Genomic DNA, 16934 nt, shown 5'->3' on the forward strand with positions numbered 1-16934 from the left:
TCTGTTCCCAGCAGTAGCCTCTGGATTGTTGAATTCATTATGGGTCTGCTGTTCTGATGCAACCAGGAAGCAACGGCCAGGGGCGTCACAAGGGGGGGAGTGGGACTGAGTTACTAGGGCCCAAGGTGGAGGGGCCTTCCTTATTTTATACTTAATAGCTATTGGAAAAATAGCAGATCTACAAGCTCACAGCGCGGCACCGAGTGCCGCGCTGCGAGCTTGTAGATCTGCAATTTTTTGAAAAGTCGTGAAAATGTGTGCAAAATCTTTGGATGTATGTATTTTATATGCAAACGTTTGTAACTAAAATTTTGCTTCTGGGGGGGGGTCCCTGGAACAACATATTTTGAGATGGGGGTCTGTGGCCAAATACAGATCATTTTGGAGGTCCTTGACATGAAAAGGTTTGAGCACTGCTGAAATAGAAACATAAAAAAAACACATAGAAGGATTTAGTAGACATTAATAAATCGTGTCAAAAATATTCAAAGACTTGCACAATTAATTTTCATGATTTTTCCAAAGCGCCAAAGGTGCCAAAGGTGCCGCTCTGTGAGCTTGTATATCTGCTATTTTTCAATAGTTAAAAGCACATGAACATTCATGGGGGGCCCGCATGTGAATCCTTGTACCCAGGGCCCAGAATTTGGTGCGACACCCCTGGCAACGGCAACACCTCCTCTGAAATGTCTCCCAAGCTCTGAGTGGCTTTTTTTCCTCTCTTTCTCTTTCTTTTAATGGCTGTTTAAGTAAAGTGCATTACAGCAGGGCCATTATTGTAGCTTTATAATTGCCTAATCAGAGGTTCAATGGTGTTAGCTTTGAATGAAATATAATAATGTAGCCTATACACATAGGGGTATACAACTGCCAGCTCAAACCCTGGCGACTGTTTTATATTATTTGTGTTTCTCAAGGCATTTATTTTTCATCAGGATATATTTATACAGTACATTATGTGGGGAGGCTTAAACATACAATATTACCAGGCACGTGCGTGCATACATCAAAGGGGGCTTGAGCCCCTGCACTTTTATCCGTCGGTAAAAATGTGCCCTCTCCAGACCATGAATGCAGTTTTTACTATGGTGAAAGGAAATGCAAATGCCCCTCTTTCCATGTCATACCTGGAGGCAGCATTCAAGAGAATTACCTTGTCCAAACTCTCCTGAAGTTGAATGCAGCGTCTTAGGTTGAAATCAAGAAATGTGTAGAAATCAAGCATCAAAATAGCGGACCTCCAAGTAGCCGACCTCCAATGTGTCGGCTATTGTCGATGTTTTCACCAAAAGGCCCTTTTAGAACAGATGCAATGTGTCGCACTACGACGTGTCCACAAAGGAAACAAACACCTGCTGCTCCTGTGCTGTGTGTGAAGGATGCTGGTTGTTCATTGCTGATAGTGTCTTTTTATGTTGTTTGTTTCAGTAGTTCTTTTCCTCTGTGTCTGTATTGTAACCGCTGTCACCATTCAGCCTGACAGAATATGGTGACAACATCTCCCCCACAGGATCAATAAAGGTCTGTCTGTCTGTCTGTCTGTCTGTCTGTCTGTCTGTCTGTCTGTCTGTCTGTCTGTCTGTCTGTCTGTCTCCTGCAGAAAAGCAATGTCAGTGGAAAGATTTTTAAGATGTGAAAATACATTTGCACATTTAATCTGTCCCCCCAAACCTCGAACATTCCAGGTAACTATCCTAACGGGAAGACCAGGAACCACCATTGTATATATTTATAGAATATACAACCATTAGAGTAATATATGTTTAAGACAGAGTAAGACCTGTTTTAACTGTAGGAACATACCACCTTAATAAACCTATGAATGTAAAAATAGTACGCAGAAAATAAAATAGAAAAGGGAAAAAACATAAAAAGTGCATTCAATCTCCTCCCCCAGGGCCTCTCCACCCCCCAAAATAAGACCCACAGAAAACAAACAAGCAATGACAACAACTTGACATGACACACTCTAAAAAAACACAAAACAAAACACTAATACAGATACAGACAGTCCAACCCTAGTGTGTCCCAGGTACCTATGCTCCTCCTCCCCCCCTGATGAACTGCAGGCAAACACCACTTACTAACTTCCAGGGTGATTGAGTGGAAGACCTACCTCTCCTAATGCAGAGAGGCTCCCAAGATATGCTCATTTAAACTAATAGACTTAAACCTTAAAGCAACATCATTCATTTAATGTAGTTACATTTAATCCATTCCCTATAGCTTGTGAAAAAAAGAAAAGAAAAAAAAAAAGATATTGTGGTCATCAAATTTACTTCATTATATTTAATTGTTGTCACCCCCCCCCCCCCCCCCCCCCCCCGAAAAGGAAGGAGGGAGGAAAGCAAGCCAAACTAAAGCATCCTCTTAAGCAATAAATAATAAATAAATGTAAAAAATATATCTCGATTAGAAAAAAGAGAGAGAGAGAGAAAAAACGAAAAATGCGTTGTACATGGCCACTAAGTTTGCTTAGTTTAGTTTAAATTAATGTCCCCCCACCCCCCTTAAATAAAGAGGGGGAAATGGAGATAAGTGAAAATTCTAGCCCCTCTTAAGTTTCAGTAAGACATTTTTTTCTCTTTTTTTAAAAAATGTCTCCAGGCAGAGCAATGCCAGAAAAAACATGTGTTGTGGCCAAGTTAAGTCATTTTATTTAATTCAAGCTTAAAACTATGTGCTTGTTCCCTCATTAAACAGCGATTGAGAGACATACTGGCACATATCCGCCTCCCAACTCTTTTAAGCTGTAGGCCTACTGCCTGGCAGGTGAGTGAAAGAAAAACAGAAACAAACAAACAAAAAAGGTTCTGATTTTGGCGAATACTGCTCCTAAACACACAACACCTGTAAACAGCCTGTCAAAATAGGGAATGGATTTCAATGGGGCAAAGAAAAATAGAAAAGGAAAAACAACAAAGACAAAAAAACTATAACAATAACAACTATAACAATAACAACAAAGGCAGAGCATCATTGCTAGTAATTCATGTAGGCCTACTGGATCTTGCAAGCTGAACTCATCCTATTCCACAACATGCCTTATTAGAGGTAAAAGTAAACAACGTATGGGAATAATATAATCCAGTACCAACATAAAAGAAAAAGAAAACAAAACGAATGATTAAATCTGAGCTCTGGTTAGAGCCAGACCTAAAAGAGTCCAGCTGTAGACTATAGCCTACTGTAACCAGAGTGCATGTCCTGAAGTGCGCGTTTGTGCGCGCAGACGCACGCCAGTCACTCAGCGACCGTACGGGGTGTGTGTGTGTGTGTGTGTGTGTGTGTGTGTGTGTGTGTGTGTGTGTGTGTGTGTGTGTGTGTGTGTGTGTGTGTCTGCACGCGCTTAACATGAACGCATAGTCAATGAGCAAGGAAGGATGACAAACCTTATGACTTGTGTGAATTAGAGAGTCCGGTTAATGGGGATGCTGACTGGATATGATGGAACTGGGACCGTTTGTGTAATTCAGACTTCAGACAGAATGCCCATATTCAGATGCAGATACGTTTAGGGTCCATTTGCGACCATATCAAGCGTGCGTGTGTGCATGCGGGAGAAGGGTAAAGAGAGAGAGAAAGACAGAAAAAGAGGGAGAGAGAAAGAGAGAAAGAAGAGAGAGAAGAAGAGTCCGTATGAATCTACTACTGTAGGCCTATGTGTAGGTGCACGTTTTTCTGTGCGTAAAGCTGTGCTCCAGGGCAGGGCAGGTCAAGTGTAGATCGTAGAATTTCTGGGCTTCTTTCGGGCAATCGAAGACAATCCTCTGTCCCTCGTAGACCACCCACAGGCTGCCGTTGTCTTGTGGGACCATCTTTACATTTTTTTTTCCCAAAAGGAGTGTTTCACATCGGCAAACGCAGCGCGCTTTTTGGCGACGGAGGTTGGCACATCGGGGAACAATAGAATATTATGCCCACGGAACTTGTGTTGCTCTCTTCTGCGTATCAGGGCACACTCTTTATCCTGCAGGTAATGAAACCTGACGATGAAGACCCGTGGCTTAGACCCTTCCTTGCGCGGGGGGCCTATGCGGTGCGCGGCATCCAGGGTGGGGGGGCTGGTGAAGCAATCCCCAAGGGCTTCTACGAAGAAGTCGGCCATGAACTTGACCGGGTCTGTGTCCTTTTCTAACCCCATAGGGATTCCAACCACTCGCAGGTTAAAACGGACATTTCTTTGCTCGATTTCAAGTAGTTTCAGCTTGAGATCAACGTTGTCACACTGTAGACGAGAGGTAGTTAGCTCCAGCTGCCTTTCATTTGATGTTATGCTTTTGAAACTGATATTATCCTAGATAAAGTACTATGTTCTATCCGTCTGTCTTTCAATGTTATATGAGATACTTAAAAGTGTGGTTCCTGTGGAAATAAGCCTCGGCTTTCTAGGATCTCCTTTTAGTTGACATTGTACCAGTGATTTGTACTGTCATGAAACTGTACTTTTTTCTATTGCAAACTTCTAATAAATTCTTCAATAATCAATCAGCTCTGTGATGCGATCGCTTTGATCAGACAATGTGGTCTCCATTTCCAACAGTGTAACGGCATGGGTGGCCGCTGTCGCTTTGATCTCCTCCAAAGTGGCCGATATCGGTTTCAGTTGCTCAGCCATTGCTTTTTTAATAGTAATAGTTAAAGTGTCACTCAGTTCTTCCAGTAGAAGAGTGCGGAGTTTCTCCAAGTCAGGCGGTAGCTGATTTTGTCTGGTATTGCGGCCCGGCCCCGCACCAACCCCAGTCATGTCGCCTACAAACACAGGTAGCCTACACAGGTAGCCTACACAGGTAGCCTACAGAGGTAGCCTACACAGGTAGCCTACACAGGTAGCCTACAGAGGTAGCCTACACAGGTAGCCTACACAGGTAGCCTACAGAGGTAGCCTACAGAGGCAGCCTACAGAGTCACAAACTTAGAGCTGTTATGCCCTTTTCTTTAAAGACCAGACGTTGTGTATTTCTTTTTGTTGTAAATTGACGTTGCAGTCTTTGCCCAAGTATGCCCTGTTAGTCCATTTAATATTAAAATTGAAATAAAACTCGGGAGCGTCTCGTGCTGCGTCCGCACTCACATGCTGAACCCATTGCACTTTCGCCCGAGACCCAGACACATTTTGAGCTTGTAGATCTGCTATTTTTGAATTGGAATCCTGGATTTTTTTTTTGTTGTTGTTATTTTTACATATGAATCCTGAAAATTAGCATTTTTATTTAATTTCAAATGCATTTATATGTTTTTAACTTAATGAACTTAAATACGAATACATTGGACAATGAACATAAAAAAAGACTAGTAGCCTACTAGTCATTAAGCTACAGTACTAGTATAGACTGAAGTAATTAAAGCGGGTCATGTTTGTATGTTCGGAATTATAACAGCTGAAATCAATAATATATCAGCATTCCGATATTAACCTGCGGGCCGCATTAAATGAAGGTGGGGGCCGCATGTGGGCTCCTGGCCGCCAGTTGCCCACGCATCTGGAATCTCTGGAACAGGGAACAGCATCCATATTGGAAGAAATGGGCCTCTTCCTTACTTTCCTCACAGGTCTTATACCAATTATTCTACTTATTAAGCTCTGTTCCAGTGTATCTTTTTTCCAGGGCATCCAGGTGTGGGCAGATCTAAGCATGGGATTCTCCCTCTCATCTCTGGTGACTTCACTCTCAACTCCGCTGGAAGGACAGAGGGTCGATGGAAGAATCAGGGGTAAAGACGTAATTTGTCACTTAATTCGAACTGCTAAATGTTGATAGTGCAAACACAACAATACAAGACGTGGCTGATACTCACAACTGGTAAATGAATACTGTACAAAGCCTATCCCTACCTCCTCCTGATCTTTCTATTGTAAATAACATGTATTTTTCAATTGTGTTTTTTACAGTTTTTCTGATGATATATCCTGCATAGTACTGTGTTCTATCACTCTGTCATTACATTTTATGAGTTAAAAAAACATCTCAATTGAAACAAGCCATATAGGCTTTCCTGGGCCTATCGTTTTAGTTGACCATGTACCTGTGAACTGTACTGTGATGAAACTGTACACTTTCCTATGCAAATTATAATAATTTCTTCAATAAATCAAAACGATACAATTTACGATTATATATGAAAAATGATATTACTGGAAATATGAGAGATTAAGTTTGAGATTAAGGTAGAGCGGCAGTATGACAAAGCCCTTAGCAGCAGTGAGTGTAGTGTTTATTTTGACAGTGTGGCGTCTCAGCCACTAGTGGGTGCCCCTGATCAGGTGGGAATTTGTACTCGGCCAGCAGACAGTGATGGCAGTAGTCAGCACCTTGGTGAGCAGAGCCATAGAAAGGTAGACGCCTGCTCTGGCTCTGAGGTGTTGGTAAAAAAGGATAGGCATTTTTTTAACAGAATTCTTCTGCGTGTGTCACAAACGGAAGTTCGGTAGACCAGCACTAATAATATAAAAAAGGCTCTACTCTCTCCTTCCCAAAAGGCACTTGCTTTGGCAATGTAAACGTTTGTCTCCTCATGCCAATAAAGCTCCCAATTTGGATTGAATTTAAGTCCCGGAAAAGACACACTATGATTGGCCAGTAGTCACTTTGAGTGGCACTGTGCCTTTCACACTTCCGCCTAGCGGACGAGGTAGGCCTATCTAGCGTTTTATATCCTGTTGCGTTGTAGGTGAGTGCCAGTGCCTAGAGGCAGAGTCATTGATGGGAGCTATGTCCCCAGGTTCATTCTCAATCAGTTTGATTCACCAGCACCTGGCCACCACCTCCTCCCTGGCGAACAGCTGCACGGAGTCAGGTAATCACAATGTTTGGCCTTTAGGCACTGAACCAGGCACGTGCACACATAGATATCAAAGGGGGCTCGAGTCCCTGCCCTTTTACCCGTCTGTAAAAAGTGCCCTCTCCAGACCATGAATGCAGGTTTTACTATGGGATAAAAGAAATGCAAATGCTCCTCTTTCCATGCCATACCTGAAGGCAGCATTCAAGAGAATTGCCAATGTCCAAACTCTCCTAAACTTGATTGCAGCATCTTAAGTTGAAATAATCGCCCTCTCTGTGTAGAAATTATGCTTATAATTATGCCAGTTCAGTGTGGTATATAGCACCGAAAATAGCTGACCTCCTCCAAGCACACAACACAAAGGCCCTTTAAGAAATGTAAGCCCCTGCCTCTCTAACATTATCTGCTCATCCCTGCACTGAACTCTTGCCTCACTGTGTAGCTTGATCTCATCCAGGACAGAACTCTCACCATCGGGTGGTCTCACTATCCCGACGGGCCGCTGTTCCGACTAGCGTCGGCAGGTTAGTTACTGAGGTAAGGTTACTGAGGATAAGTTTAGGGTTGGGGGTAGAGTTAGGGTTCGTTTTAGTGTTGGAATACCGGCCCGTCGGCACACTGCTGCGGACCCGGTAAGCCATTTAACTTCACTGTGTTCTCCTCTGTAGCATGATATCATTTTATCTAATAGCAATGTTTCTATTTTAGGCAAATGCCGAGGGCAACTGAACTTGGAAAACTCAATGTCATGTGTATGGAAACGCCAGAGCATGTCGATTATTGTTGTTTATTTGAAAGCCTCTCATGAGAAGAACCTTATTGTCCTGTTTTCAGGGGAACTGACCCCTTGATTAAGCAACACATATTGCGTTTTAAACCTTGACATTTTGACTGTGTGTTTGCTTTAAATTCAATTTAGTTGTGGTCATATTTTAGTCCCTGAAATGTTTTACTCTAGGGTTTTACTCTTAGTCTAGTTTTAGTACACTAATGGCATCGTAATGGCTGATTTGACACTTTGCATGCTGAACATAGCCGATCTACAAGCTCACAATTGAGCTTGTAGATTGTGTAGATCATGTGATGACAGAAGTGAAACTTTCATCCTGACCATAATTATCCCTATCTATGCCTTGTGTCTCTGCAAACACAGAGGGTATGCGCATGCATTAAGTGAATGGTAATGGTGTGTGTGTGCGCGCGCTTGTGCGTGCATGTGTGTCATTTGTGTGACCACGAAGACAAAGACACTGCCTCAGATTGGCTTACCATGATATTTGACACCATCTTTAACCAATTGTCACTCATCATGTGTAAACTTCAACCAATCAGAGGCAGAGTAGGGCGGGTCATGTTCACTGTACTGAGTGAGGTACTGTACTGTGCTGAGTGAGAGCACTTTGCTTGATGATAATAATCATTATAATCCTCTGAACATGTCCACTATTTACACATTGGGAGCTTGTAGATCTGCTATATTTGAACAGACCCCCCCAAAAATAAAATAAGGCTTACGTGTCAGTGGGAAATAAAACCGACCCCATTGTGGTTTTCTGATAGTGAGGATTGTTGACCAAAGAGGAAATCCTGTGTAGTCCTAAATGTGCATCGGCAGCTACGAGTGTGCGGCTTTACTCTTTTTTCAAAGAGGAAATCCTGCCCAAGAATCTTGTTCTTTGATTGACTTTCTTGATTAGGCCTACTTTGATGCCATTATTCATGTGTCAGTTTGTTGTTAAAATGTCACTTATAGATAAAGATAGATATAAGTGACACTCTGTCACTCTGCTAGAGTGACAGGCGACAGTAAGTCATGTGACCTCAGGATAATGTGGCCACGTTTTCTTTAGGGTGTGTTTTACTACTTTTACGTTTGTCACTTGTAGATTTTTTACATTTAAAATAGAGATACATTTTGAATAGCATGCACACGATTTCCTAAACCCTGTTTGTGTTCCTAACAGCGTTTACTTCCTGACAGCGGCGATATGTTCTTTTTTATGCTTTGTGGTTATTGGGAAGAAAAGGGGGTTAAAAATATATCAATAAAAGTTACATGAGGGGGGGGGGGAGACAGAGACTCCTATATTTTCCTACACCTCTGCTGGGAGGTCAGGGAGACTAGGATGATTAGAGAGAAACGTTTGTCAGGAATTACTTTGGCATCCTCCAAGCACAAGCTGCTGCTTGACAGTAAAACATGGCAAAACAGTTTAGGGACAAGGGGTAAGGCATGGAGGAAAATAGAGCCCCTCGTCTCTGAAATGAAAAGGAAACTGTCTTTTCCAACAGCTATAATAGCAGGAGGGGCTGACAGGAAATTATTCACTATTATTAGATCTAAATTAGATTAGAACAAATGGTTTAGAAAAAATTATTGGCAAATGATACAAGCTCACAGTGCATCACTTTGTGCCACGCTGCGAGCTTGTACATCTCCTCGGGGGGTCCCTGGCACAAAACTGTTTCAGATGGGGGTCCCTGGGAAAAAAAACAGTTTCAGGTGGGGGTCCCTGGGAAAAAAACAGTTTCAGGTGGGGGTCCCTGAGACAAAAACAGTTTCAAATGGGGGTCCCTGGCCAAATATATTTTAATTTGGCGAGGCACGAAAAAGTTGCTTTAAGGCATTTGTAAAATTAAGACCTGGAAAGCATTTTAACCATTATTTTATACTTTAGATATTCAAAAATAGCAGATCTACAAGCTAAAGATTTATTTTATGTTTCCTCCTGGGTAGTTTCACATTGACGTCACAGATGTTGTTCTAGTTGAGTTTGAGGAAGAGACAACTCCCTCAGATCAACTCAGACAGAAGAAGAAACAGATCAACTCAGACACTCCACATCCACGGAGGAGAAGAAACAGCTTCTCTTCTTTCAACGTCTCCTCTGCAGATGAAGGTAAAATGACTGTTTAAATGAAGGCTTTGTATGAATTCACCATTCTATAGCATTTCTAAAAGGGCTTTTGGCGAAAATAGCAGACCTCCAAGTTCACAACACGTTGTGCAGCGACATGTTGTGAGGTTGGAGGTTGACTATTTTCTGTGATCGATACCACACTGAACTAAGCACAATCAAGTGAATACTGATGTGGCGTAACGGCATGGATTTCTACACAGAGAGGGCAATTCTTTCAACATAAGATGCTGCATTCAAGTTCAGGAGAGTGTCGGACAAGGCAATTCTCTTGAATGCTGCCTTCAGATATGGCATGGAAAAGGGGCATTTGCTCTTCTCTCACCCTAGTAAAAACTGCAGGGCACTTTTTACAGACAGATAAATGGGCAGTGGCTCAAGCCCCCAATGATGTCTATGTGTGCACCTGCCTGTTGCACAGTGAATGAATGAATGAAATGCACATATTAAGATTGTTTTTTTATATATATTTTTTGATACTTTTTACTAAGGTGAAAACAAGGCTCCAGTCTTGCATGGTGTTGAACATGAACATAAGCTGTGTTGTGTTGCTGTGTCTCTCAGTAGGAGTCTCCACATTGTTAGGTGTCTTGTTATTGGGAGCGTGTCATCATTTCGACATACAGTAGCATCTGTTCGACGGCACATCTTTTCAACACGGGTGAATGTGAAATGCTAACCTGCCAACGCTGGTGAATGCTAACCTGGTGAATGTTAACCGCTATGCCTAAACTTAACCCTAACCTCAGTAAAACTATGCCAAAACCTAACCCTAAAACCTAAACCTGACCCTTAGTCCAAATGATGGGCCTTCGAAAAAGCGAGATTTCGCCCTTGTTATTAGGGATGTGACGATATGACATTTGCATCATGTCACCATTATTGTGAACAAAGAAATTGTGATTTACGATATTGTCGCGATGATCAAAATACCACAACATTTGCAGATCTACAAGCTCACAACACGTCACAGAGCGACGTGTTATGAGCTTGTAGATCGGCTATTTTTTAGCAAAGAGATTTGGTAGAGAGTGGAAAAAAGGATCCAGGTTACTTCCACGTCCGTTTTACCAATTTTAGAGGGTTTAAGCTTTGCAAATAAAAGTTGAATTGATAACAGCGATTATCGTCCCATCCCTACTCTATATAATAATATGTTAACGTTTTTAATGAGCTCAGGATGATGTGATTGCAGAGGCTGATGGATTAACCAACATGGCTTTGTGTTGTGAAGTGGCAGTTTGGTGGTGACATGTCAGGACTACGCCTGTCATTGTTGTCTACTAGTAAAGTAGTAATTTTTTTAAAGATTTGTTTTTGGGCTTTTATGCCTTTATTGGATAGTACAGTAGACTGACAGGAAACAGGGGAGAGATGGGGAGAGGCATGCGGCAAAGGTTGTCCGGATCGGAAATCGAACCGGCGCCGCCGCCAGGCATCAATGCCTACATGGTATGCGCTTAGACCAGTAGGCCACCGGGCGCCCCGTAAAGTAGTTAGTTAGTAGTAGTTAGTAGTTACTGTAGTTACTTAGTAGTAGTCGGTAGTTAATGTAGTTAGTTAGTGAAGTGGCAGTTTGGTGGTGACATATCAGGACAGGAGCCTGATAAGTCCATATTGCGATATTTGTTTGACGCTCCATTTGTTCGACGCGGGTGGATGTTAACCTGGTGAAATGCTAACCTGCCGACACTGGTGCTAACCTGGTAAATGTTAAAGGAGTAGTTCACCCCCAAAATTACTTTTTTTATTGATTACTCATGCCATGGAGACTTCAGCTCATTAATATTTTTTTGTAATTGTTGCATTCCTAAGACAAAAATGTGATTATAGTAAATTTACCCTCATTGATTCCGGATGGGGACCCAAATGCATGGCGCTGGATGGAAAAACCATCAGGGTACATTTACTATAATCAAACTTTTGTCTTAGGAATAACCCTAAAAAACTAAAAATATTATTGAACTCAAGTCTCCATGGCGTGAGTAATCAATAGGAAAAACTCTTTGAATAATTCAGATTTCTTTCTTCTTTTTTAACACAGATCTTCTCTTCTGGGGGTCTTCCTGGCACAACATTGTAGGTGGGGTCCACGGCCAAATACCACTGAGTTATACTGAACACTTTCTCTCAGTTGTCTACTGTTGGTTGCATGAGAAGCTATATGTAGTTGACAGGACCATGTCTACTGTTAGTTGCATGAGAAGCTATATGCAGCTGACAGGACCATGTCTCTGTACTGTTAGTTACATGAGAAGCTCTATGTAGCTGCCAGGAACAGATACAGAGTGAACAGATCAGCTGACAGTGGCCACATCACGTGCATGTTTTATACACACTTCAGATAAACAACATAACATTGACTGTCACATAAATGAACTCTGGGGTTCAGCTGGTTTCTCCGCCATCCTTTCTGTGAGAGTGAAAACACCATAACCTTAAGTGACCTTAAAGTCAGCAAGAGTATCTATGCTGCTGAGTGCTGACCAGACACATAGTCCCCTGTGCTTCTTCACCTAGAGTGTGTTGAAACTAACCTCACTCTCTGTTCCTGTTGGTGTGCAAACTGCACTTCCTCTTCTCTGTTGTAGTATCTTCTCAGTATATGCTTGCTAATTCGTCATAATATTGTTTTTTTATTTGGGCATATGATCTGTATATGTGTCAGTTAGTTGCCACCAAGCTCCCCCAAGAGTTAGATCTGATTAACCCATTTCGGCCCAAGGCCGATTTGAATAAATCCTTATAGACCTACCGGTAAGTCCGATTAAAAAATGACCCACTGTTTTTCTGGAAAATGTATTACTCAGCATATGTAGCAGTTAGAAACAAAATTCCAAAACTATTTGATAGCTTACACCTCATAGGAAAAAAAATCTGGAAAATGTACTGTACTACTTTCTCCATCGTCCTTTCTGTGAGAGACACCATAACCTTAAGTGACCTTAAAGTCAGCTGCTGACTAGACAGTCACTGTGCTTCTCCTCCTACAGTGTTGAAACTAACCTCACTCTCCAGTGGAATAAAGTAACTAAGTACATTTACTTAAGTAATGTACTTGAGTACAATTTTGAGGTATTTGTACTTTACTTGAGTATTTCCAATTCCCAATACTTTTACTTCTACTCCACTACATCTTGGATCCAGATATTTTACTTTTACTCCGCTACATTTCTTTTTGGAAAACCTTACTAGTTACTTATGCAGATGCAGATATACATTACAATATTATAAAACATACATGAACCACTTTAGCCCTATTTTATACCTTGGCTATTTGAAAATAGCCGATCTACAAGCTCACAGCGCGTCACATCGGGACACTTTGTGAACTTGTAGATCAGCTATTTTCAAACATTTTGTAGGCTTTTGGTACTTTAAGTACATTTTGATGCCAACACTTTCATACTTTTACTCAAGTACATTTTGAATTCCGGACTTCTTACTTGTAACAGAGTATTTCTATATTGCAGTAATGATACTTTTACTTTAGTAAAAAATTTGCATACTTTTTTCACCACTGTCACTCTCTCAGTTCCTGTGTGCAAACTGCACTTCCTCTTCTCTATCCACAAGTGTCCTAGTCTCGTGTGGCCAGACTGTTGACTCCGCTATTTGGAAAAGCTCCCGTCATAGTCTGGTGCATTGAAAGAAGAACGATGAGTATTGGTTAAAGCAGAAGTGAAGCCTCCTCGTCACTTCCGTTTCCGTCTCACATCGCACACATTTATCATTATATAAATAAAAATCATATAAGCATGTTTAGCTTGCTGCTTAGCAGAAATGACATTTTAAAATATATTTTCTTGAACGGTAATGCCCGTTTCCATTACTCCGTTCGGGAGCTGCTGTTCCAGACTCTATATAGCATTCAGAGATTGTGGAATAGTTGTCTGGCTACGCGAGACTACAAGTTTCCCAACAAGCTTACTGGGGAAAACGTGTGCTTCACTTCCTCTACACAGCTGATTGAAATCACTGAACAAAGCACCATGTAATCACCATGCAGAGATTCAGGTGCCACAGCAGCACAACAACCAATCGTATGAAACGGCTAAGAGGACAGGAAGTGATGCCCACCTTTCACGCAAAGGCTCATGGGACATAGGAAATTTGTGGATACGTAGGCTACGGTAACACATCGGACGCTTCAGCTCGAAACTTCCATCCACTCCCATGTTAAAAGAAAGACGAAAGACCTCTTCCGGGGTATTCTCTTAACATGAGAGTGGATGGGAGTTTCGAGCCGAAGCGTCCGATGTGTGACCGCAGCCATAAGCTGCGCCTCAATTCCTTAAATTAGATCCTATTAGTATTTCCTACACTTCTTTCCTATTTCCTTGCATGTTTGTCCCGCTGACTAACAATAGAACGCCCATATAAGGGAGTTGGCCTATCACCTGTGATGTTGTCATCAGAAATGGGACATCTCTTGTCTATTTCCTCAATGGGAGGAATTAACATACAAGCAAGGAAATAGGATTTGATTTAAGGACTTGAGACATCGGTCTAGAGAAAGAGGAAGCAGCTTCTCTTCTGCACCTGACCACATGACTACCCCGCTTTCTATGTGACTGAAGCCTTTGACATTAGCTGTGTGTTTTAACTCCATAACACTTTGTGTGTGAAGTTAACGTAATTGTTTCATGTAGGCCTACTGTACATTTTATTGATTAAGCCTGCTTACTCTCTTACTTAATTAGGCTACTTACTTACTTACTTACTTATTTACTTACTTACTTACTTACTTTACTCACTTTACTTACTGTCCATTATGTCTGCTGGCATTCAGGGCAGCAACAAAGGATTTCCACTCATGTCTATTCTGGGCCAGTGTCTTTATAGTACTGCAGGTGCAATGCAGGTTCTGCAACCTATTTTACACCAGTGTTCACTTTACTTGCGTATCAAGTAACCAGTGTAGCCGGGGGTTAATGCCAGCAGTGTCCGAACACACAAGAGAAATGAGTGACGGAGGGAAAGGAGTGGAAATCTAAAGTTTCACCACCACCAGAAATCACAAAATAAAAGGAAAACAAAAGGACAAAAACAGCAGGGGCAGAGAGCTCCGCCTCAAAATCAATAGAGCCACACTTGTCATCAGTGCTCTGGTACACAAAGCAGCACCATAGCGCCACCTAGCTCTGGGCCATAGTGTTAGAAGGAGGTCTTCAAGAAGAACCACCAAACCCACAGCAGCTGAACACAGTGTATCTTCATGCAGACTCTCATGAAGCCGATAAACCAATGAAAAGCCATGTTTTTATACGTTCATAGTTTGTGTGCCACGTCAACATTACCTTTAATTATAACACCACATGCACATTGAATATTTCCAACAGATTCTGATTGTTCATTCTACATAAACCCTTTTTCTTCTTCTGTAGAATAATGTTCTTTCACTTACAGTGTGTAATGACCATTAGATCTTTGAGGGCAGTGACCACACCAATCTCCCAGACTCCCCAGTCAGAGTTCAGAGTTTGAATGGATGTAAAATAGATCCTTTCTCTCATACGTATGCCAGTTTGCCAGTGACCACCCTCCCCTGTGCCAATGTTGGCACCCGTGCCTAAGGTTGTGTTTCCCCGCTATAGACGAATCCACAGAGCGCTGCCCTGAGTTGCGCAATCATTATTGCAGTGTCAGACGCTTGCCTGCTGTGTGCATTCAGCTCTCTTTACCTGCCATTTTGCTGCTCTGACAGATACAAAGTGTCACTGACTTGCAGAGGAAGAGTCATGAATGGAGGCAAACACAGAGGTACATTTGAACAGGTGTAGGAGAGGGCGGGGCTGCCGGATCTCTGACACCAGGTGCCGCACGTCACAGTTTATAATTATTTCATGGACAAATAATTATAGGAAAACAGTTAAGTCAGCAATGCTTATAGGTGAGTCCATTTAGAATAGACACAGATTATATATATGTAGGGGCCAAAAATGTTAGGCCAAATACAAACATTTAAAAACACAATTTACAGTATATACAGTATAATGCCAGGGACCATCTATATTTTAAAAATATAGGCTTAATTCTTCATTTAGGCCGTGTGGCTCTAAAGTGTCAAGGCTGTGGATCCATAATGCTTCTCTAGAAAGTAATGTGTATATTATATCACCTCCCTGTGGTGGTGGGGCTGTGATTCTTTCTATACCCTAAAACTTGAGGGAGGCTGGGGAGCCATGATTGGCTATGGCATATTCAAGATTTTTGGTGCGGAGAGCCGTCTTATGTTCACCAATAGGCCTACGTACTTTCAGTGGTCTCTTAGTGGTTTCAAGGTCATTTAACCATGTAGACCAAATTAGTTGAATTACAAATGCTAAATGAGGATTTTATATTTTTTACCTGTGTGTGGATGGGTGAAAAACTTTGTGTTTGTTGAATTAGAGCACTGGGCACAATGTCCACATTTATAAAAGCCTTGTGGGGGTTTAGGGAGCCAGGACGGGGGAGAGGGTGCATTCATGTCTGAATGGACTAGGCGGTCTCTGAGGATTCTGGAGCGTCTGAAAGAAAAGAGAGGGGGATTAGCAAAGATGTTTGCAAGTTTGGGATAACTTTTCAAAATGTGCCAGTGAAATACATTTTTTATTAGCCCTGCCGCTGGCGTATACTGTGTTGAGAAACAGGGTCTAGTAGGGCCCTGCTTAGGCTTTTTGATGAGTAAGGATGTTCTGTCTGTGTAGAGATCTCTATGATAGGTAGTAGAACTACAGTTGCGTCTGAGGCGAAGTATTGGCCAATAGGGATGTTGCGGATGAGCTGTTTAGAATTGTTGCTGTTGGCTCTTAGGAGCGTGTTTCTACTAAGCGGTTTGCGATATATGGTAGTGTCAAACAGGCCATCTTTGCTCTTAAATATTGTGAGGTCTAGAAAGTTTATTTCTTTGTCATTAAACTCCAAGGTGAAAGTTAATTACCTAGTGATGGAGTTGACTGGAGGAACGCTTGCAGTTCATCTATGGTGCCTTTCCAGATAAACAGCACATCATCAATGTACCTGCGCCATTGAGCTATTTTGGAGAGAAATGTATTATTAACAGGGTTATGGATGAACTTCTGTTCCCAGAACCCCATTACCAAGCAGGCATTTGAAGGGGAAAAGGCACTGCCCATTGCTGTTCCTTGGCATTGTGGATGGAAATTACCAGAGTTTTTGAAAAAGTTATTAGATAAAATTATCTCTGCTAGTTCAGTCAAAAAAGGTGAGGATGGCAATATATGT

The 16934-nt window shown here is 41.9% G+C and overlaps 2 protein-coding genes across 2 annotated transcripts in view; both read left to right on the forward strand.

The window, feature by feature from the left end:
• The window catches only part of LOC308308739 (protein NLRC3-like), a gene marked incomplete at both ends in the record, with an annotated part of 195327 nt that overhangs the window by 146730 nt on the left and 31663 nt on the right, over nucleotides 1-16934 (forward strand). The window lies entirely within an intron of this gene.
• LOC308308431 (protein NLRC3-like) overlaps nucleotides 1-16934 on the forward strand; it is a gene marked incomplete at both ends in the record, with an annotated part of 40604 nt that overhangs the window by 19757 nt on the left and 3913 nt on the right. The window contains 4 exons of the mRNA XM_080753847.1: nucleotides 3977-4120; nucleotides 5610-5715; nucleotides 6673-6798; nucleotides 9555-9686. Coding sequence (XP_080609973.1) covers nucleotides 3977-4120; nucleotides 5610-5715; nucleotides 6673-6798; nucleotides 9555-9686 — 508 coding nt within the window. The remainder of the gene's footprint in view (nucleotides 1-3976; nucleotides 4121-5609; nucleotides 5716-6672; nucleotides 6799-9554; nucleotides 9687-16934) is intronic.

Source organism: Nannobrachium achirus (genome assembly GCF_963921795.1).
Source record: "Nannobrachium achirus genome assembly, chromosome: 23".
Classification (NCBI taxonomy): Eukaryota; Metazoa; Chordata; class Actinopteri; order Myctophiformes; family Myctophidae; genus Nannobrachium; species Nannobrachium achirus.